This window comes from Myotis nattereri (genome assembly GCF_964212035.1).
Source record: "Myotis nattereri genome assembly, chromosome: 1".
Classification (NCBI taxonomy): domain Eukaryota; kingdom Metazoa; phylum Chordata; class Mammalia; order Chiroptera; family Vespertilionidae; genus Myotis; species Myotis nattereri.
The window spans coordinates 18,182,930-18,204,778 of NC_138075.1; the positions used below are offsets into that span (position 1 = coordinate 18,182,930).

The 21,849-nt window shown below is 41.5% G+C and overlaps 1 protein-coding gene across 1 annotated transcript in view; it reads left to right on the forward strand.

The window, feature by feature from the left end:
* The first annotated feature begins 977 nt into the window (after positions 1 to 977).
* Positions 978 to 21,849, forward strand: part of GTF2A1 (general transcription factor IIA subunit 1) — a 47,550-nt gene continuing 26,678 nt past the window's right edge. The window contains exons 1-3 of the mRNA XM_081104703.1: positions 978 to 1,364; positions 4,586 to 4,687; positions 21,082 to 21,286. Coding sequence (XP_080960829.1) covers positions 1,335 to 1,364; positions 4,586 to 4,687; positions 21,082 to 21,286 — 337 coding nt within the window. The 5' untranslated portion in view covers positions 978 to 1,334. The remainder of the gene's footprint in view (positions 1,365 to 4,585; positions 4,688 to 21,081; positions 21,287 to 21,849) is intronic.

Sequence of the window (21,849 nt, forward strand, 5' to 3'; positions counted from 1 at the left end):
TTCGGCCAGCTCTCTCGCAGCGACAGGCCACGTGAGTTGGTGCGTTGGGGCAAGTATTTCAGACATTAGTACATGCAGGCCATGTGCAGTCACAGAATTTCGGCAACGTATTTAAAAAAAAAATACAGAGAATTACCCTTCTGTCATAATCTCGTAGTGGGTGCTTGGTTTGCTTCCTTGGGGAAACTTAAACCCAGAGACTTTTTAAGCTGTCCCGGTGGCGACACACAACTCCGCCGATTTCAGAACGTTCAATTCTGGGACGAGTGCGCGGCGGGCCCACCTCAGCTCCCATCGTATTTAGTAGGAACACGTACACAATGTTGCAAGCGCAAGGCCCACGCTGTGCGAGACGCGCCAACGCCGTAGCGCGGAGTCCGAGCCAGCTCACAGCCTCGGAGATGACTCCGCATTTAAAACTCTGCCCGCAGTCCCAGCGCGCCCGCGCCCGCGCCCGGAAGCGGGGCCACGTGACCCGCCCCGCGCAGCCATTCCCACCCGGTCAGCAGCCACCGCCCCTTCCACATCAACCCGTTCCTCCGCGGCGGGGAGGAGCAGAAACGCCCCACAGGAGGTGGTCCCAGCGGCGCTGAGCTCGAGTGTCACCAGTATTCACGCTTTTTCCAGGAGTGGTTTGTCTGCAAGCTCCTCACAGCAAAAAGAGCTGCCGGAGACTTCCGCCTGGGCGCCCACCACGTGACCACGAGCCTTGCGATGCGACGGGCTGGCTTCCCTCCTCCAGTCCCCGACTCCGCCCTCCCAGCGCCCTCCACGCGCGTGACGACGCGGCTCTCGCGGTGTCTCGCGCTCGGCCCCGCCCCCTGCAGCCCCCGCCCTTTCCGCCCCTCCCTCCCCTCCGCCCTGTCTCTCGGCGGCAGCGGCGGCGGCGGCGGCTCGCGCAGCTCGTTGGCTCACTATATAAAGGGAAGACGCGGGCGGACCGGACGGCTGGAGCTGCAGCCGGTGGCGGCAGCGGCGGCGTGGGGAGCGGCGACCGGTGGTGGTTTCCCTCCTGGGCGCGGGGCGGGCAACGCCCCCCGGACCCCTCGAGGGTCTTGGCTTTTTTTTTTTTTTTTTTTTTTTTTTAAAGGGCGATTCTCGAGGTTTTGAGCTTCGGGAGGACTGCCCCCTCCCTCCTCCTCTCCCCGCTCCCCTCTACTTCAGGATCCGATTTTGTTTTACCATTTTCCCCCCTCAGCCCCCCCGTCTTGTGGTGGCTTGCTTGGGTCACCCTCCGGTGTTTTGGTTTCTTTTTTTTTTTTTTCCCCCTTTGGTTTTGTTTTTTAGCTGGTTTTCTCGGGGTTGCCCCCCTCTTGTTTGTGTTGTGTGTGGAAATGGCGAACTCGGCAAATACAAACACCGTGGTAAGGACGTGGTTCGGTGGCCGGCGGGGGTTTCGTTCAGGCGGCAGCAACGGCCGAACCGGGCGGGGGTGGGGACGGCGGCGACTGCCGGCCTCGACTCTCCCCGGCCGCCCGCGCGGCCGCCGCCGGCGCTTCCCGCCTCCCGCCTCGGGCAAAGCGGGCCGGGGCGCCGGGCGGCGGGCGCGGGGGGGCGCCGAGGGCGCGCGGCGGCGGGAGGGCGGGGGACGCCGGCGGGGCCAGGGGCCGCCGCGGGGCGGTCCCGGCCGGAGGCCGTTGGGCAGGGGCGGACGCGCGGCCCCGGACCCCAGACCCCGGCCGCCGGGAGGGGGGGCGCGAGGGCAGCCGCCGCTTCGCCCCCGAAGTCGGCCGGCCGCGCTGGCGCGGGAAGGGCTCCCCGCGCAGCCCCCAAACCAGAGCCGCGCCCGGGGAGTTGGGCGAGTTCCCCAGCCCGCCGCGACCCACTTTAAAGCAGTGGAGGCTCCTGGCTACGTGGGGCGTTACTTGGGGTGTTTCTGGCGGTGGTGCTTAGGGAGCCTTCACTGGGGCCATTTTATGTTTTTGTTGTGTTTTTTTTTTTTTTTTAAAAAGGACGAAGGTTGAAAAGCACTTATCTCGGTTCCTTCCGAATCGGTAAAATGGCGAAGGGGAAGCAAAACCCCCACGGTATCTCCGACTAGCAAAAGCACCAAAAAGCAAACAAAAACAAAAACAAAAAACCCCAGCCTACAGTGGTCCAAGTGCCCCCCGTTTATTTCGCCTGGAAATTTGCCTCCGTCTCCCCGTTTGTCCCTTTTTGGTTACTTGGCGATCACGTAGGTTTGCAAAAAGCAGTCACATCAATAACCTTTTCAGTCACTAACGCAGTGTGATCACGAGTCCACCCCACTCTGATTTTTATTGTGACAATAAAAAAACACCTTTTCGCCCGGTCCCGAACGCCGCAGGCCAGCCCGCGGCCGCCCGACCCCGTACCGTTGGCGGCTCGGGCCGATCCATCATGGCTGCGGCCGCTTCCCCTGCTTTTCGGTCCCCGAGCCTTGTGGTCCTCCTCCCTTTGGCTGCCCTGTTTATATAGAGCCATTGCCGCTCTCTAATATAGACTCTGCCAGGATGGGAAGGTGCTTTTCAGGCCTACGTCACCGCCTCTCCATTTAAACACCAGATCCGGCTTTAAATAGTGAGCGCGGCTGAGCGCGGGGCTGGGAGGTGCGCGCTCCCTGGGCGAGTGGCAGGCGCGTGCGGAGCTCGGCTCATTTCTAGCTCCTCTCCTGCCACTGTCATTTCGCGCCCGGCGGAGCTGCGAGAGCAGTTTTTGTTTTAAATGCAGCACCTGGGGTTTGCCGTCTTTGTTAGGAGAAAATAAGATTGCTGTCCCTTCTTTATATTTTATTGTTTGAGAATTTTAGCTCAGATGTCCAATCGTTTTTTTTTTTATTAGAATATATATATATGCATCTTGTCGGGAATTTTTAAAATTGCTGCCTTACGTTATCTCTTAGCTGCAGAGGACTTGCCTTTGTAGTATTTTGTTCACCAGGTATTCAGGAAATATGTTAGAAATAGAACTCGTAGTATTGCATTATGTTTTTCTGTAATATAGAAGACATGAAGCTTTTCAAAGAAATAGAATTAAGTGCTTAAAGGTAGGATCTTATGTCCACAATACATTTGTGTATGAGGAAATTGTGAGGAATGAGAGTGAGGCGGCTTTGTGCAAACTGGATTTTTAAAAAATTAAAATTCTAAGTAGATGGTATTTTATTGCATTGGATATTGATATATGCAATACAGAAATTAATCCAGTTTATTTTCTAATATTACACTAATGGACTAACTTTTGAAAGGAACCTTCTAATTAATCATTAGATAATGCTCTATGGCCCTTGAAGCTTGGAATATCTGTGTATTGAAAAACAGGACAAACATCCTAAATTACTTTGGATTTCATAAAAATGCAGAAACTTTGGCTCAAGTAAAATTTAGCATTTTGAATAATAATTTGGAAATTACTTATTTCAAATAGTGCCTATGTACCCACATACTTTTACAAATGTAAGTATTTTGAGGGCAATTCTGCTGAATTATTCTTAATGCATATGCTTTATGAAGACTATACATTCCCCTTCCTTGAACTATAGTACTAATGAATCCATTATGTTAAGTTGTGGGTAGCCTACTTATGGGTAATCTCTTGAGTAACTACTTTATAAATGTATTTTTGTAATTTAGCAGTTAAATTATTATAATTAAGGTGCTACCTGTAGGCAGGTATGCTTTCCTTATATATATAGAATCAGAATGTTAAATTAAGGAGGCACTGTACAGATGCACAGTTTATACATGAATAATCTAAAATTCACAGAGGCAGATTTAGCAAAATAAAACAAGTTAGTGAGTGGAATAGCAAAGACAAGAACCCAGAAAAATGAATTGTTTTTCTGGTTGTAATGAAAAGGAAAAAGTAGTTCTTAATGGTTGAGGCAAGTTGTATGGGGGAACTCATTTGTATTTTTGCTAGGCAGGGGCACATTCTTAGAGGATTCCCTTTGTTCATAGTGATGCTAATGAAACATTTCTGTTTCAGGTTTGCTTATGAGAACAAACCATTGGTTTTATTGAATAGCCAGTAACTTTTCCCTTAAGCAAGATACAGAACACAAATAAAGAGGCCTATTATCACTGGTGTACAAACAGTTTAATGGGATAATCTTAAAAGTACAGACTAGGTTAAAAAAAAAAGGTGATTTTAAAATTTGAGTAGTCATTAGGTTCCGATTATATCCAGGAAATAACTATAGTACATAAGTTTCTCTAACGTCTAAGACTTAGTGACAAGTTTATGAGATATAATAGGGATCATCCAAGTAAGGAATAATAGGGACCAGACATTGCAACCCATAAAACTTTGGATCACAATAGTTGTTTTGACCACAACATTGGTAATTGTATGACCTTGTATGTGTAAGGACCTTTTCTGTATATGAATTGCAGTAAATACTCTTAAAACTTTTATTAAAATATGCATTCATCAAATAATTCCATTTAAGGTAAATGACGTTTTCTAGGATGGCCATGTCTTTTAACATTGTATCTTCTAAAGTAAGTTGTAGATAGTTTAAAAAATTACTGTTGTATTACCTTGAATTTGTGAGAACGTGTTACACATTTTTATATGTGAAAAGTTGATAGTTTTATTTAAATTTTTTTTTTTTAATTTAAAGCCTAAATTATACAGATCCGTGATCGAAGATGTTATTAATGATGTGAGAGACATCTTTTTGGATGATGGAGTCGATGAACAAGTTCTGATGGAACTAAAAACTGTGAGTTTGTACTTCTCCCTCTTTAAAAAATATTCTCTTTAACCAGAGACTAATCCATAATTTTTCCATAGGATGGACATTTGACTTTGTTTTCAGAGGAGAATAAGTGAAGGGTGCTGTTTTAAATCCCAACTCTACCATCATTCTTCCTGTCACCTTAGGCAATCTACTTATATTTTAGTGTCCTTATGTGTGAGATGGGAGATAGTACTTACTGTACAGTTTTGTTTTGAGGATTAAATGTAATAACCATATAAAGTTTAGCACAGTGCCTAGCAATAGCATTAGCTATTATTAATGGACAGTTAGTAATCTGCACTTACGGTCTAATTATTTGGCATATCTACAAGTTTTTTTATGGCCTTAGTGTACTGTATTCTAAAATGTGTTTGTTATGGAGATTGAATAAGTGCTTGAAAAAGAATTTCATGTTCTTGAGTTTGATTCTTTATATTGGCCAAATATGGGGCTTATGGTACATATTTTACTTTGGGAGTTGGTTTTCTGTCTTTTGGATTTCCTTGAATTTAAGCAGAAATATTTAGATATTTTTATTTAGCATTTGTGTTTTCTTGGTGGTGTAATGACTCATGAAATTGTGGAATATTTTGCCTCATTGCTCAGGAGAGTGGTTCTTAAAGTATGGTGTGTGGACTCCTTTGGTTTTCCCACAGGCTCTTTCAGGAGTCTGTGAGGTTGACCAAATGCCCAAGTCCAAATAATCGTTTGTCACATTTTCAGTAAAAGTTGTGTTCTGTGAAAAGTGATCAGTTTCACTCTCAATTCAAATGCACATGTGCTTTTCCTTGAGATAACAATCCTGTATGCAGCAAAAGTTATTTATGCATACTCCCCATATGATGCACTGAAATTAAAAAGGTGTTTGGCCTTAACCAGTTTGGCTCAGTGGATAGAGCGTTGGCCTGTGGACTGAAGGGTCCCGGGTTTGATTCCAGTTAAGGACAGGTATCTTGGTTGCTGGCTCCATCCCCAGTAGGAGGTGTGCAGGAGGCAGTTGATTGACAATCTCTCTCATCAATGTTTCTCTTTCTATCCCTCTCCCTTCCTATCTCTAAAAAAAATCAATAAAAAAAAATATTTTTTAAGAAAGTGTTTGCTTAAGGTCAAGATGAGATCAGTGTCGATATTAAGAAATGCAAGTATTTGATATTCTGTAATGAAATGTGTTAATATTTGGAGTATCTGCTTAATTCACTGAACTCATTTTTCCAAATGACCAATGCATGATGTTGCAGAACTGGTTCAAAATGAAAGATAGCCCTAGATGGTTTGGCTCAGTGGATAGAGCATTGGGCTGTCGACCAAAGGGTCCTAGGTTTAATTACTGTCAAGGGCACATACCTTGGTTGCAGGCTCCTCCCTGGCCTGGGCCCTTGTCAGGGTTCTTGCAGGAGGCAACCAATTGGTGTGATTCTCTCATGTTGATATTTCTCACTGTCTTTCCCTCTTCCACTCTCCCTAAAAAAGAAAAAAAAATCACTGGAAAAATATCCTTGGATGAGGATTAACAATAAACAACAAAAAAGTGAAAGATAAAGTAATGAATCTTAATCAAAGAGTATGTCAGGTTCATTGGTATATGGTTTCAGATTCTATGTTGCAGCTAATTTTAAATAAATCATCACTTAAAATACTTTTTCCTTTTCCAAATACCCAACTGTGGGAAGGCAGATTTCCTTCATTTACTCAAACCAAAATGACAAAGTGAATGCAGAAGCAGATATGAGACTCCAGCTATTTTTTCTTTTTTTTTTTTTAATATATTTTATTGATTTTTTACAGAGAGGAAGGGAGAGAGATAGAGAGTTAGAAACATCGATGAGAGAGAAACATCGATCAGCTGCCTCCTGCACATCTCCCACTGGGGATATGCCTGCAACCCAGGTACATGCCTTTGACCGGAATCGAACCTGGGACCTTTCAGTCCGCAGGCAGACGCTCTATCCACTGAGCCAAACCGGTTTCGGCCAGCTATTTTTTCTTTAAGCTATTTCTCACTAAACTTTATTTGCACAGAATTATTTTCATTAAAAATATGTAATTTATGTTAATGGGTAATGGCTACATTACTTTTAAATGAGTTAGTAAACATTAAAAATAATATTTTAAAATGCTCACCTGAGGATATGTTTATTGATTTATAGAGAGAGAGGAGGGGGGAGGAGAGTGAAACATTGATGTGAGAAAAATTGATCATTACCTTCTGTACAGGCCCTGACGTGAGATGGAACCCGCAGCCTACATATGTTCTCTGACGGGAAATCAAACCTGCAATCTTTTTGGTGTACACAGGTTATACTCCAACCAAAAGAATTACCTGGCCAGGGCTAGTAAACATTTTTAAAAACATTATTGAGTTCCTCAGTAATTTTTAAAAGAGGTAATGGATCCTGAGCCCAAAACATTTTAAAACTGCTGGCTTGGAAATTGGGCATTGAGCTCATTTAGAGCTATGTACAAATAAGTTAATGAATGGTAAGGAACATTTGTTGTGGTCTTATTTATCTATTCAGTGGAAGTGTAGAGGCTATAATTTAGAAACTTATATGTAAATCTCACCTTTATTATGGCGATGAAATATATCTTAGAGTATTTAGACAATTTATTCTGGGCATGTAGAGTTTTCAATAAGAACCTGCCCATGTGGGGAAGGAAAAATAGGTTTGAGTGAGATGAGATATTTATCTTGAGAGAAATGTAATGGTTACTAAAACTGAAGAGTAGGGATCTAAAAATATAAGTGAAAGAATGCCAACTTTGAGACATGAGTTGGAAGAAGAGCAGTATAAACTGCTCAAACTGCTTAAAGTATCTTGGGAAAATGAATAAGAAGAGAATAAGCTTAAAAACAAAGGAAAGAAAAATAATTTCATACATGGAGTGAATATTTTACAGTTTATGTTACACTTATAATTTTTTCAATTGTCCTTTTCCTGTGACCTTAGGTAGAAGATATGACACTTTTAGGTGTAGAAAATCAATCCCAAAGACTTTAATTTACCCTAAGCCAACCTCTAGTGGTCAATGCAGATTGTGTGTTATCTCTTCTTGCTTTTCAGAGTCTGGAGAATTGATTTTACCTACTGGTCCCAGTATAATCCAGGCATTCTTTACAAAGAGAATGAGCTATCTTTGAGACCAAATAGCTCGACCTGCATTTTTATCACATTTGGATTTTAAAAATATATATGCATGTTTGTGTGAATGTATACATATGCACACATACACACATATACATACACATGTATGTATAATATATTGTATAGAATATATAAATAATACAATTATATATGTTTTTATAGGTTATGCATTGATTTTTTGTTTAATGGTTAGTGTTTTTATTTTTTTTAAATTGATTTCAGAGAAGAAGGGATAGGGAGAGAGAGATAGAAACATCAATGAGAGAATCATTGATTGGCTGCCTCCTGCATGCTCCCCCACTAGTGCTCGAGCCCACAACAGGGGCATGTGCCCTGACCAGGAACTGAACTGTGAACTGGTTCATAGGTCAACACTCAGCCACTGAGCCATGCTAGCCGGGCTAATGGTTGGTTTTTAATATCACAGATTGTAACATCTTCAACTTCGAATCCCCAGCTTCTACCACAATACCTGGCATAGGTGATTGGCATTCAGTAAATATTTAATTTAACTGGTTAATAACAACTGTGACTCCAGTACCTAACTGAATAAAGTAGTTTAATTTTTTTTTTTAATGGAGCATACTTTTCTATTCTGGGTTGTAAGTGGGTTAAAAATAAAACTTAGATTAAAATGAGTTTGTTATTTTAATTCTCTGCACTAATGTCTTCAGCATCTCATTAGAATTTCTAGAATGTGTCCTAGTTTTAACAGTTTGACAGCTGCGGTGTCTAATAGAACTTTCTGTGGATATGGAAATGTTCTATATTTGTGAGGTGCATTATGGCAGCTATTAGCCACATGTGACTATTTAAGTACCTGAAATGTGGCTAGTGGAAATGAAATGAATTTTTATTTAATTATAATTAATTTTCATTTAAGTTGCCATGTGTGGTTATTGGCTACTGTTCTGAATCCCGTAGTTTTAAACATTCTTGCTAATAAAAACTAAAATTTTGTATTTTGTGGTTTATAAGGGACTTTGTCATTAGCCCTAGACCCTTCCTCCTTTTTGCCCATTTCACAAATTTTCATTAAAAGCTTCCGTATGGCTTTAAAGGATCAGCGATTAATTAGATTATGAATTAAAATGAATAATGAGAGTGCATGTAATTTGAAATTTATCTAGATAATGTAAGAAGGGGAGATGTTTAAAAAATTTCAACCTCATTGTTGAGGTTATCTCTTAAAACACTGTGAGCCTACTTTAGTGTGTTATCTATGAAAGATAGGAAAGTCATAAAACATAGTCTTAAATTTCAGTAAATCTATATATGAGTGTAAACTGTGTTTTGGAATGGTGAGTGACTATGGGTGGGAATGATAGTCTAGAAATTCTCTTTTTAAAGTGAATGATAAAGTCATCTCGATTTCTAGATTGAGAACTACCCATATCCAAACAGCAAGCACTATGGGAGATAGAAAATACAGCCTTTCTTAGTAAAACAGAGAAGACTTTGCTGAATTTGGAGACAAATCTGAAACTCAGTTTATCTTCCTCTGGATTAGGTTTTTCAGCCTTGGCACTACTGACATTTTGGACCTATTAATTCTTTGTTAGAGAGGGCTATCCTATTAACCGTAGGATGTTAGCAGCATAACTGGCCTCTGCCCACTAGATGCCAGTAGTACCCCTCAGTTCCAACAACCAAAAATGTCTCCAGACATTGCCCAGTGACTCTGGGTAGGAGGAGCGGGGGGAGTGGGGGGGAGGGGGGCAAAACCACCCCTGATTGAGAACCACTATTCTAAATATACTGTAGTTTATATATAAATACTTGGATCATAAGTTGAATAATTATTCCACTTCATTTGTCTTCAGGGAAAGCTCTGTTCTCAAACATCATTTCTTTTTTATTTTTTAAAAAATATATTTTACTGATTTTTTACAGAGAGGAAGGGAGAGGAATAGAGAGCTAGAAACATTGATGAGAGAGAAACATCAATCAGCTGCCTCCTGCACGCCCCCCACTGGGGATGTGCCCGCAGCCAAGGTACATGCCCTTGACCGGAATCGAACCCGGGACCCTTGAGTCTGCAGGCTGACGCTCTATCCACTGAGCCAAACTTGTCAGGGCTCAAACATAATTTCTTATGTTTTATCCAAGAGCTAGATGTTTTGTGAATTAGGAGAATCCTTCAGAATTTCTAGCCCAAAATACAGCCAGGAAGCAGTAGATCTGATCACATTTTAATAGGTCACAAAATAGACTTTGAGAGGGAATATGTTTTTACAAGGTCATTTAGCAAGTGATAGAGACTTGAATGTAGGCCTTTGTCACCAGATGACATATATAATACTTACCAGTAAAAAGAAAGATACCAGAGTTGTGACTAGACCTGTTCTGATAGCAGCAGTACAGTTTAGAGATCATAGACTTGGACCAGAGTTGGGTTTATGGGGAGGCCAGTGAGATGCCTAGGACACAATATTTAAAGGGTCTTCATTCTTCACTCTCAGGGTCCATCCCTGACTGTTGAACAGTAGAGTCAGACTGCCTGGATTGTATCCTAGTTTTGTGTGCTATTAGTTGATGATGTTGGATAAGTTACATAACTTAGTGTTTCTTGAGTTTTTTTCTGTAAAAAGATTAGAATAATGCCTATCTTATGGGATTTTTTTTTGTGAAAAATGAGTCTGTACATAAAAGTATTTACAAAGTAAGACTTTGGTATTAGTCTACTTACTATAGTATACAGATGCATATCTGAATCATTTGGGAACAGAAAATGAATTTTCTCCATGTCTGATTTCAGAGAACTGGCAAAGATTGCTGAAGTAGGGCTGCTCAAAAACAATAGTAACTGTGTTGCGGAAAAGAGTACAGTAAAAATGAGGAGGAAAAGGGTTTTTTCCTATTGACTAAGCAAAATCTGTAATAATAAAAGCATGATGTGCTAATTAGACCAGACGACCTTCTGGATGAAGCCAGGGCTGCGGGGAAGCCTGGGTCTCGGGTACTAGAGGGAAGCTGGCACCAGCAGCCAGAGGAAGGAAGGCCTATACTTGCACAAATTTTGTGCATTGGGTCTCTAGTAAATAAATAATAATTCAGCATTGTTGGTGGTCTTCAGTACTTTTAGTATAATTACAGTTGCCCAAACAGTATTACATTATTTTCAAACTACTAATATTTAAAAGTAGAATGTTTCGATAAATAAAATTACATAAAAAGTGAAATTGAATGTTCAACTAATTAGATTATTAATTTACATTATTTGATATTACAATCTTAATGCTAAATGTTTATGTGGTACCACTTTTGTATTTTTTACATTACTTATAAAAGTATTTGGTACTTAGTAAATATCGATTATCAATACACTGCTCCAACACCCCTTTCCCAAAGCAGTTGAAAATGTGTGGGGTCATGTTTGCTTGTCATAGTGACTAGTGGACAGCTTTGGCACTTAGTAGATTAGAGGCAGGAATGTTGCATTTTCTGTACACTTCCTATTTTCTACCTTGTACGATAAAGAATTGTCCTGCCCCATGTCAGAGGAGCAGTATCTGTGCAAACTGCTCACACCCATCCAAGGAGCAGCAGCTGCGCGAGCAGCACTCACCAGAGGAGCCGCTGCCAATTGAGGAGCAGCCGCTGCTGTGACTGCCTGAGGAGCTGCTGCCGCATGACTGGACACCTAGATTCTTTGGTGAGAGAAAAAATGGAGAGACAAAGAAACCTCCAACGGAAAGAAAAGGAAGAATTGCCAGAAAATCAGCCAAGTGAAACAGAGGCATGCAATATGTCATAAGAAGAATTCAGACTAAGGGTCATAAAGTTCATCAACTGGATGGATGAAAAAAATCAACTTAATGTAAGAATCAAGAAGAAATAAAGAGTGGTATAGCTGCAATAAAAAACACCATGGAAAGTTTCAACAGTAGACTAGGAGAAGTGGGGGACCGAATTAGCTAGTTAGAAGCAGGGAAGCAAAACACACCCAAACTGAACTGTAATTGGAGAAAAAAATTAAGATAGGAGGAGAGCCTAAGGGAGCGTTGGGACAACATGAAACGAATCAACATACAAATAATAGGGGTGCCAGAACGACAGGAAGAGGAACAAGGGTTAGAAAACCTATATGAAGAAATAATGTCAGAAAACTTCCCTGATGTGGGGGAGAAAAAAGTCACACAAGCACAGAAAGTAGCAAACAAGATGAACCCGAAAAAACCCACACCAAGAAAGGTTGTAATTACGATGGCAAACGTTCAGGACAAAGAGAGAATCTTACAGGCTGCAAGATAGAAACAGAAAGTTACGTACAAGGGATCTCCCATTAGATTATCAAATGATTTCTCAACAGAAACACATCAGGTCAGAAAGAAATGGAAGGAAATTTACAAAGTGATGCAAAGCAAGGGAGTGAATCTAGAGGCTATCATTCAAAATTGAAGGGGAAATGAGCTTCATAGACAAAAAGAGGCTAAGGGATTTTATCACTACCAACCCAGCAATGCAAGAAATGCTAAAGGGACTGGTGTAAAAAGAAGAAATAAAAAGGGAAGATGGAACACAGGCACAAAAAATAAAAATGGCTACAAACAAGTACCTATAATAACTTTAAACGTAAACGGACTAAATGTTCCAATCTAAAGACATTGACTGAATGGATAAAAAAACATGACCCATATATATGCTGTCTACAAGAGAACTGTAGAACAAGGGACTCAACACAGAATGAAAGTGAGGGGATGGAAAAATATCTTTTAGGCAAATGGAAATGAAAAAAAAGCTGGGGTAGCAATACTTATATTTGACAAAATAGACCTCAAAGTGAAAGCCATAACAAGAGATAAGGAAGGCCACTTCTTAATATTAAAGGGATTGATACAACAATCCTATATAATAAAAGCCTAGCCCTGACCGGTTTGGCTCAGTGGATAGAGCGTCGGCCTGTGGATTGAAAGGTCCCAGGTTCGATTCCGGCCAAGAGCATGTACCTTGGTTGCGGGCACATCCCCGGTGGGAGGTGTGCAGGAGGCAGCTGATAGATGTTTCTCTCTCATCGTTTTTTCTCTCTCTCTATCCCTCTCTCTTCCTCTCTGTGAAAAATCAATAAAATATATTAAAAAAAATAAAATAAAAGCCTAATATGCTAAGTGTCCGATCGTCCATTCAACCAATCAAAGCACAATATGCTAATGATATGCTAAGGCAGCTCAATCCCTTGCTATGACGTACACTGACCACCAGGGGGCAGATGCTCCAACCAGTAGGTTAGCTTGCTGCTGGGGTCCGGCTGAGCAGGACTGAGCTAGATGGGCCGGATATGCCCTGGAGCCCTCCCGCAGTCCCTCACCAGCTGGCCAACTTCCCATGTCTCTCCCTGGCCCCAATCGTGCATCAGTAGGGTCCCTCGGCCTGGCCTGCGCCCTCTCACAATCCGGGACCCCTCGGCGGATGTCAGAGAGCTGGTTTTGGCCCGATCCTGCAGGCCAGGCCGAGAGACCCCACTGGTGCACGAATTTGTGCACTGGGCCTCTAGTATGATATAATCCTGGTAAACATATGTGCACCCAGTGCAGGAGCACCCAAATACATAAAAACACTCCTGGAAGATATCAAGGGAAAAATTGACAATAGTACAGTCATAGTAGGGGACTTTAATACCCCACTGACATCACTGGATAAATCCTCTAGACAAAAAATCAGCGAAGAAACAGCAATCCTAAATGACTCACAGGGTCATATGAACTTAGTTGACATCTTCAGAACATTTCACCCCAAAGCCATGGAGTATACGTTCTTCTCAATTGCATATGGGACATTTTTTTTTTTTTCCTGCCTCCTGCCCCCGCATATGGGACATTTTTAAAAAAATGTATTTTATTGATTTTTTACAGAGAGGACAGGAGAAAGACAGAGAGAAACATCGATGAGAGAGAACATCGATCAGCTGGCTCCTGCACACCTACTGGGGATGTGCCCGCAACCAAGGTACATGCCCTTGACCGGAATCGAACCTGGGACCCTTCAGTCCGCAGGCTGACGTTCTATCCACTGAGCCAAACCGGTTAGCGCAACATATGGGACATTTTCAAAGAGAGACCACATATTGGGTAACAGGCAGGGTCTCTCCAAATTGAAGAAGATTGAAATCATATGAAGCATCTTCTCAGAACACAATGGCATATTAGAAATAAACTATAATAAAAACAATCAAAAAATTCAAACACTTGGAAGCTGAATAGCATGCTTTTAAACAATGATTGTGTTACCAAAGAGATCAAAGAAGAAATTAAAACCATCCTGGAAGTGAAAACTGTGGGACAAAATCTGTGGGACACAGTGAAAGTAATCATGAGAGGGAAGTTTATAGTTCTACAGGCCTACCTGAAAAAACAAGAAAAAATGGTAGTAAATCATCCAACTCTAGAACTTAAAGAATTAGAGAGCAACAATAGAAGCCCAGAGAACAGAAGGAAGGAGATAAAGATCAGAGCAGAAATAAATAAAACACAATACAAAAGATAAATGAAACCAAGAGCTGGTTTTTTGAAAGGATAAACAAGATTGATGAAACTCTAGCCAGGCTCACCAAGAAGCAAAGAGAGAGGACCCAAATAAACAAAATCAGAAAGGTGAAATAACAACAGACTCCACAGAAATACAAAGGATTGTTAAAAAAATACTATGAACAGTTCTACTCCAACAAACTAGACAACCTGGAGGAAATGGACATATTCCTAGAAAAATACAACTTTCCAAAACTCAATCAAGAAGAATCTAAAGATCTCAATAGGCCGGTAACCATGGAAGAAATTGAAGTGGTCATTAAAAAGCTTCCAGCAAATAAAAGCCCAGGTCCAGATGGCTTCACAGGGGAGTTTTACCAAACATCAAAGAACTAAAACCTATCCTCTTCAGACTATTCCAAAAAATTCAAGAGGAAGCAATACTTCCTGCTGGCCTGGTCCCCCCCAACTGCCCTCACCTACATTCCTGGGTCCCCCCAACTGCCCTCCCCTGCAGGTCTGGTCCCCCCCAATTGCCCTCCCTGCAGGCCTGGTCCCCCCCAACTGCCTTCCCCTGCAGGCCTGGTTCCCCCAACTGCCCTCCTCTGAAGGGCTGGTCCCCTCAACTCCCTTCCTGCAGGCCTGGGTCCTCCCCAACTGCCCTCCCCTGCTGGCCTGATTGCCCACAACTGCCCTTCCCTGCTGGCCATCTTGTGTCCACATGGGGGTGGCCATCTTGTGTGTTGGAGTGATGGGCAATTTGCATATTACTCTTTTATTAGATAGGATGCTCAAAGTCACTAATCCAAGAGATGCAAATCAAAACAATGAGATAGCATCTCACACCTGTCAGAATGGCTATCATTAACAAATCAACAAATCACAAGTGCTGGTGAGGATGCAGAGAAAAAGGAACCCTTGTGCACTGCTGGTGGGAATGCAGACTGGTGCAGCCACTGTGGAGAACAGTATGGAGTTTCCTCAAAAAAATTGAAAATGGAATTTCCATTTGGTCCAGTGATCCCGCTTCTAGGAATATATCCCAAGAAACTAGAAACACCAATCAGAAAGGATATATGCACCCCTATGTTCATAGCAGCACAATTTACCATAGCTAAGATTTGGAAACAGCCTAAGTGTCCATCAGCAGATGAGTGGATTAAAAACTGGTACATCTACAGAATGGAATACTACGCTGTGGTAGAAAAGGAATTCTTTCCATTTGCAACAGCATGGATGGAACTGAGAGCATTATGCTAAATGAAATAAGCCAGTCAGAGAAAGATAAATATCCCATGATCTCACTCATTTGTGGAATATAATGAACAACATAAACGGATGAGCAAAAACAGATCCAGAGACAGAATCATCGATCAGTCAAACTTCAGAGGGAAGGTAGGGGAGGGGTGGGGTAAGGGGGAGAGATCAACCAAAGGACTTGTATGCATGCATATAAGCCTAACCAATGGACACAGACACCAGTGGGGTGAGGGCAGGAGTGGGGAGGGGGAAAGGACACATGTAATACCTTAAAAAAAAAAAAAAAAAAAGAATTGCCCTGCCCCAGGTGTCAGTAGCATCTTGCAGAGAAACACTGTTCTATAAGATAATTGTTTGTTTTCTCTTCTCTACTTTGAATTCAAATATTAGACATCTGGTAAATTCTTGGTCATTTTGTTAGCCGCTGAATAATCTCTGCACTGAAGGAGTTCTTTAGTAGAGATGGTAGACTTCTCTAATTTTTGAATTAGTATGTCTAACAAGTTCTTAAATGATGTGTGAAAAGTATAACAATATTTTTATTTTATTTGAAATTTTTTTATTGATTTGAGAGAGAGAATGAGGGAGGGCGAGAGAGAGAGAAACATCTATGTGACAGTGAAACAGTGATGGGCTGCCTCCTACATGCCCCCTGATTGGGAATCAAACAGGCAACCATTGGTGCCCAGGACGATGCCCAACCAACAAGGCCATACCAGCTAGAGCTATTTGATTTTTATATTTCTGACCAGGGATCGAACCTACAACCTTGGAGTATTGGAACAGTGCTCTAACCAATTGAACAATCCAGTCAGGGCTTGAAAAGTATAAATATTTTTGAAAATAAGAAATATCTCTTAAGGTATAGAGACAGTGAGAGATTTCTTTGAGGCTATGTAGCTTTGACATTTGCATTGTTTTGGGAATTATGAGGGAAGACTGCCCATCATGAGGCTCAGACAGGAGATAATGTATACTATAGTCAGGGGACTGCAAGTAGTTTGGCACCATTAGGAAATAGAGTGTAAGTTAGAGTAGCAGTTGGAGAGGTGATATACACCATGTGAAGCTTGGTCTTTAGAGTGAGAGGGGTTATCTGGGGTGCTAGTTAATATGCAGGTTTTTAGACTACTTTTCCAGAGAGTCTGACTTGATAAGGGTACAGTCTGATATTTTTTTATTTGATCGCTTTTGCAAAAAAAAATACAAATTGAATTTTGATAATCCATTAAGGGTTGTGATCTTCAATTTGGAAAGCATTTATTTAGACTTTAAAGCAGCAATTCTCACTTTAGCATGCATCAGAATAACCTGGACAGGTTATTAAAAGAGATTTGTGGCTCCACCCCCAGAGTTACTGATTCAGTAGGTCAGGGGTGGCACCTGAGAATTAGAACGTCTAACAAGTTTTTAAGTGATGTTGATGCTGTTGGCCCCAGGATTGCATTTTGGGGACCACTGATTTATAGAAGATTGGCCGGAAGGACAAATTTCCACTGGAATGTACTCTGTGAGGTCAAGGGATTTTTGTTAGACTTGTTTACTCTCTGTTCTCAATGCCACTAACAGTGTCTAGCATAATTATATTTAGGATGTATGACTTGATGTGGAGAACTCAGTGAGCTCAGTAATTACTTTGCAGTAGTGCTGATGGGGAGTAAAGGACTTGAACCAGGGCCATAATAGCAGAGGTAGATTGGAACAGTGCTTTTGGAAAGGAAATTGACAGTAATGATGGTGATTTGGGGTGGATTCTGACTCATAGGTCATTGACTTGGAAGATGGCGGCTAATTTGCATACTGCAGGCAGATCCCGCTGTGCCGCCCTGCGTGGGGCTGGCGGCAGCGTGACCCCCAGCCACTGGCCGCCCCAGGGTGAGATCCTCACCTGCCATGTGTGGGATGGGGTGGGTGGGGCTGGTGGCAGCGCGATTCCGAGCCGCCGCCCGCCCCAGCCCAGGATCCAGGCCTGCCATCTGTGACCAGGGGATATGGGGCAGGCACCACAGGATTGGACATACCATCTGCCACCATGGGAGTGGGCCTAAGCCAGCAGATGGTTATCTCCCGAGGGGTCCCAGACTGTGAGAGGGCACGGGTTGGGCTGAGGGACCCCCCCGCCCCTGCCAGTACACAAATTTTTGTGCACCGGGCCTCTAGTATTACCGTAGTTATAATTTTAATAATTAACATTTATTGAGCACTGATTATGCTTGACTGTGAGAAATGTTTTACGTAGATATCTTATTTAGGCCTCACAACAACCCACAATGAGATAGATACTGTTATTGTCTCTTTAAGAACAGTCTTCAGGCAAGCCTAAATACTAAACCTGATAGGGGAATGGTTGATCTGGGAAACTGACCTTTAGTTTACTTTTTTATTACATCATTAGAGGTGTGCTGGAATTGCTAGTAACATATAGATACAAATCTAGAACAGGTGGAGGTGTCAGGAGATTATAAAAATCCATATAAGTATGGCAAAGGGAGCTTCTTGAAGGATCTGATAAGCCTCTCAGGTGATTTAAGCAATATCGCAAGATTAGATTTTGGGGAAGAAAACAAAGTGTATGTATATGTATGTACAAAATGAATTAAATTTCACTATGTTTAAGGACAGTTTGTGACTTTTAAAATTTTTTTAAGTTGATTTGAGAGAGAGAAAAAAAAACCCACATTGATTTATTGTTCTACTTTTTTATGCATTCATTGGTTGATTTTTGTATGTGCCCTGACCAGAGTTCTAACCCACAACCTTGACATATCAGGATGATGCTCTAACCAACCGAGCGAGCTACCTGGCCAGGGCTAGTTTGTAACTTTATTTGCCAATTTCTTATAAGGGTTGAGGCTCTCTAGATTGAACACTACCTGATAGAGAAGAAATGTGTTAGGGAGAAGGATGGAATAGTTGTAAATATTTTCTTTTCCTTTTTTTTTTTTAAATTAAATCTTTATTGTTCAGATTATTACATTTGTTCCTCTTTTTTCCCCCCATAATTCCCCTCCTCCCAGTTCCCGCCCCACCCTCCGCCCTTGCTCCCCACCCACTGTCCTCATCCATAGGTGCACGATTTTTGTCCAATCTCTTCCCGCATCTCGCCCCCAAGAATAGTCAGTCCATTCCCTTTCTATGTCCCTGATTCTATTATAATCACCAGTTCATTCTGTTCATCAGATTATTTATTCACTTGATTCTTAGATTCACTTGTTGATAGATGCATATTTGTTGTTCATAATTTGTATCTTTACCTTTTTCTTCCTCTTCCTCTTCTTAAAGGATACCTTTCAGCATTTCATATAATCCTGGTTTGGTGGTGATGAACTCCTTTAGCTTTTCCTTATCTGTGAAGCTCTTTATCTGACCTTCAATTCTGAATGATAGCTTTGCTGGATAAAGTAATCTTGGTTGTAGGTTCTTGGTATTCATCACTTTGAATATTTCTTGCCATGCCCTTCTGGCCTGCAAAGTTTCTGTTGAGAAATCAGCTGACAGTCGTATGGGTATTCCCTTGTAGGTAACTGAGTTTCTTTCTCTTGCTGTTTTTAAGATTCTCTCTTTATCTTTTGCTCTTGGCATTTTAATTATGATGTGTCTTGGTGTGGTCCTCTTTGGATTCCTTTTGTTTGGGGTTCTCCGCGCTTCTTGGACCTGTAAGTCCATTTCTTTCACCAGGTGGGGGAAGTTTTCTGTCATTATTTCTTCAAATAGGTTTTCAATATCTTGCTCTCTCTCATCTTCTGGCACCCCTATAATTCTGATGTTGGTACGCTTGAAGCTGTCCCAGAGGCTCCTTACACTATCCTCGCATTTTTGGATTCTTTTTTCATTTTGCTTTTCCGGTTGGGTGTTTTTTGCTTCCTCGCATTTCAAATCATTGACTTGATTCTTGCGCTCCTCTGGTCTGCTGTCGGGAGTCTGTATAATATTCGTTATTTCAGTCCGTGTATGCTTAATTTCTAGTTGGTTCCCCAATATAAGATCGAGGGTCTCATTAGTTTTCTTGTAGGTCTCATTAAGTTTATCGGCGGCTTCTAAACAGTTCTTGAGAGACCTTAAAAGTGTGGTTCTGAACTCTATATCTTCCATTGACAATTTTGTCCTGTTTCTTTGTCTCCGCATTTTGTTATGCTTCCTTGGTGCACCCCCTAGTGGTCTTTGTGCGCAGTCTTATAGTTAAACCTTGATTGTTGTAGCTAATACCAGGGAGGGTTTGACCTCCAGGCCAAGTGGCTATGAGAATCAGCTGTGTCTGCAGTGAGAGAACTTCTGTCCTCTAGGGAGGTGCTAATCCAGCCTTTGCCTGAGGCTATCCGGCAAATGCCTCTGTGCAGGGCTTGGGCGGGGCGGGTCGCACAGGATCAACAGGGTGGGCCGGAGAGAGCAGTTATGGTGGCTCTCTGTCCTGTCCCCAGGGGCTCTGCCTCTCTGAGTCCCAGCACCCGCTGCAAACGTCAGAGAGAAAGCTGCACTCGCTCTGACCGAAGCCAGACAGTCCCGCTTCTCCCGTTTGAGTCTGGGTCCCTAAAGACTCGCCTGTATCTGGAGCTCAGAGTCTGCGATTGAAAACGCCAACCGCGCCCTCCGCACCTCAGAATTTGACTTCAGCACTGCGCCTCCTCTGAGTGTCTGTATGCGTTTCTCTTTCCTCCTAGTTGTAGGACTTCCACTCAGCCAGCGTTCCTGTGGTTCTGGGTGATGTCTGTTCCGTTTTTTAGTTTCACTTTTGAAGTAGTTGTTCAAGGCAGCAAACTCCGGCGTTAACCTATGCCGCCATCTTGGTTCTCCATCTTTTCCTTCTTTGTTTTGCTCACTTCTGATTTTTTTACTTGGTCACAGAAATTCTCTTAGGGAGCAATGAGAAAAATAGAAATGGCTAAGCAGAAAAAGACTGTCAATCCTTGTCATAATGGAAGAGAGGAGGGGAAGTTGAAGAATTGTGGAGGGTTAAGAATACCTCTAAAAGCATTAGGCATTTTTTTTCCCCCTTCTCATTATGTAGAATTAGAGAGATGGAAAGTTGGGCTTCTCTAAGTTGAGGATTGCCTTGTTAATGTTTCTCATTGTTCAGATCAGATAGGATGTATTTATGTTTTGTATGCTATTTAAGAGTTAGAAAACATTGTATTAAGGAAAGACTTCCATAGAAATAGTTAATAATAGATTTAGTATAGAAAAGGATTTTCTTTGATTACTAAAAATTTGCTTATATGAAATATGTCTAATAACTAATGAATTACCATAGAAAGTTCATTGAAATATAAAAAGAAACAAAAAATTATTTTGTACTCTGAGGTAGCAAAAATGAGGTTAGATACCTAAAAGGTTAGTTTTTATTGATGCATACACTTGGGTAAAAAAGATTTGGTTGATTTTTGTAGTTGTATCAGTTTTGAAAATGGAAGGATTTTATAAACAGACTAATAAACAAAATACGTTATGACCATATGTCCAGAGTTATCTTCCCTGACTTTTACTTATAAATCTTTAATGTTCTTTGTCTTAGCTATGGGAGAATAAACTAATGCAGTCTAGGGCAGTAGATGGATTTCATTCAGAAGAACAGCAGCTTTTATTGCAAGTTCAACAGCAGCATCAAACCCAGCAACAGCAGCATCACCATCACCACCACCACCAGCAAGCTCAACCACAGCCTACGGTACCTCAGCAAGCGCAGACTCAGCAGGTCCTTATTCCTGCATCACAACAAGGTGAGGAGACTAGATATGTTTTCCTACTTACAACTTGGAGATGAAATTTGTCATTTTGAAAGAAGAGAAATACTCTGGGGTTCTCATTTCTATTGGTTGAGGAGGGTATATATGTTTGTATTAACATAAATTTGTATGAAATGTGGATCCTGTTTATATAATAATGATAAGTAAGTAATTCACTAATTGAAAGCCTAACATATTCAGATAAGTCTATTGATACTTTCTTCTGAAAAGGCTACATAATGGTGGATTTCCTAAAATAAGTCAGATCTATAAAGGTTTATTTTATTTACTGTTTTATTTTATGTAGTTAAAGTCATGGTCAGCTTTCTTTATGAAACTGATTTGTTCCTTCAAAGACATATTTGAGTTTAATCTTTGTAAATAAAAGCATCTTTGTAAATAAAAGCAAATATTAGAAGGACTTAATTAAACAGTAGAGGATTTTTATAACTATACTTTGGCAATATGAAATTTCAATTTCTTAGTAATTTATGTAAGTCTAAATAGAATTAGATTTCTTTTCAGTGAAGAGTGGATATATAACATTCTAATGTAAG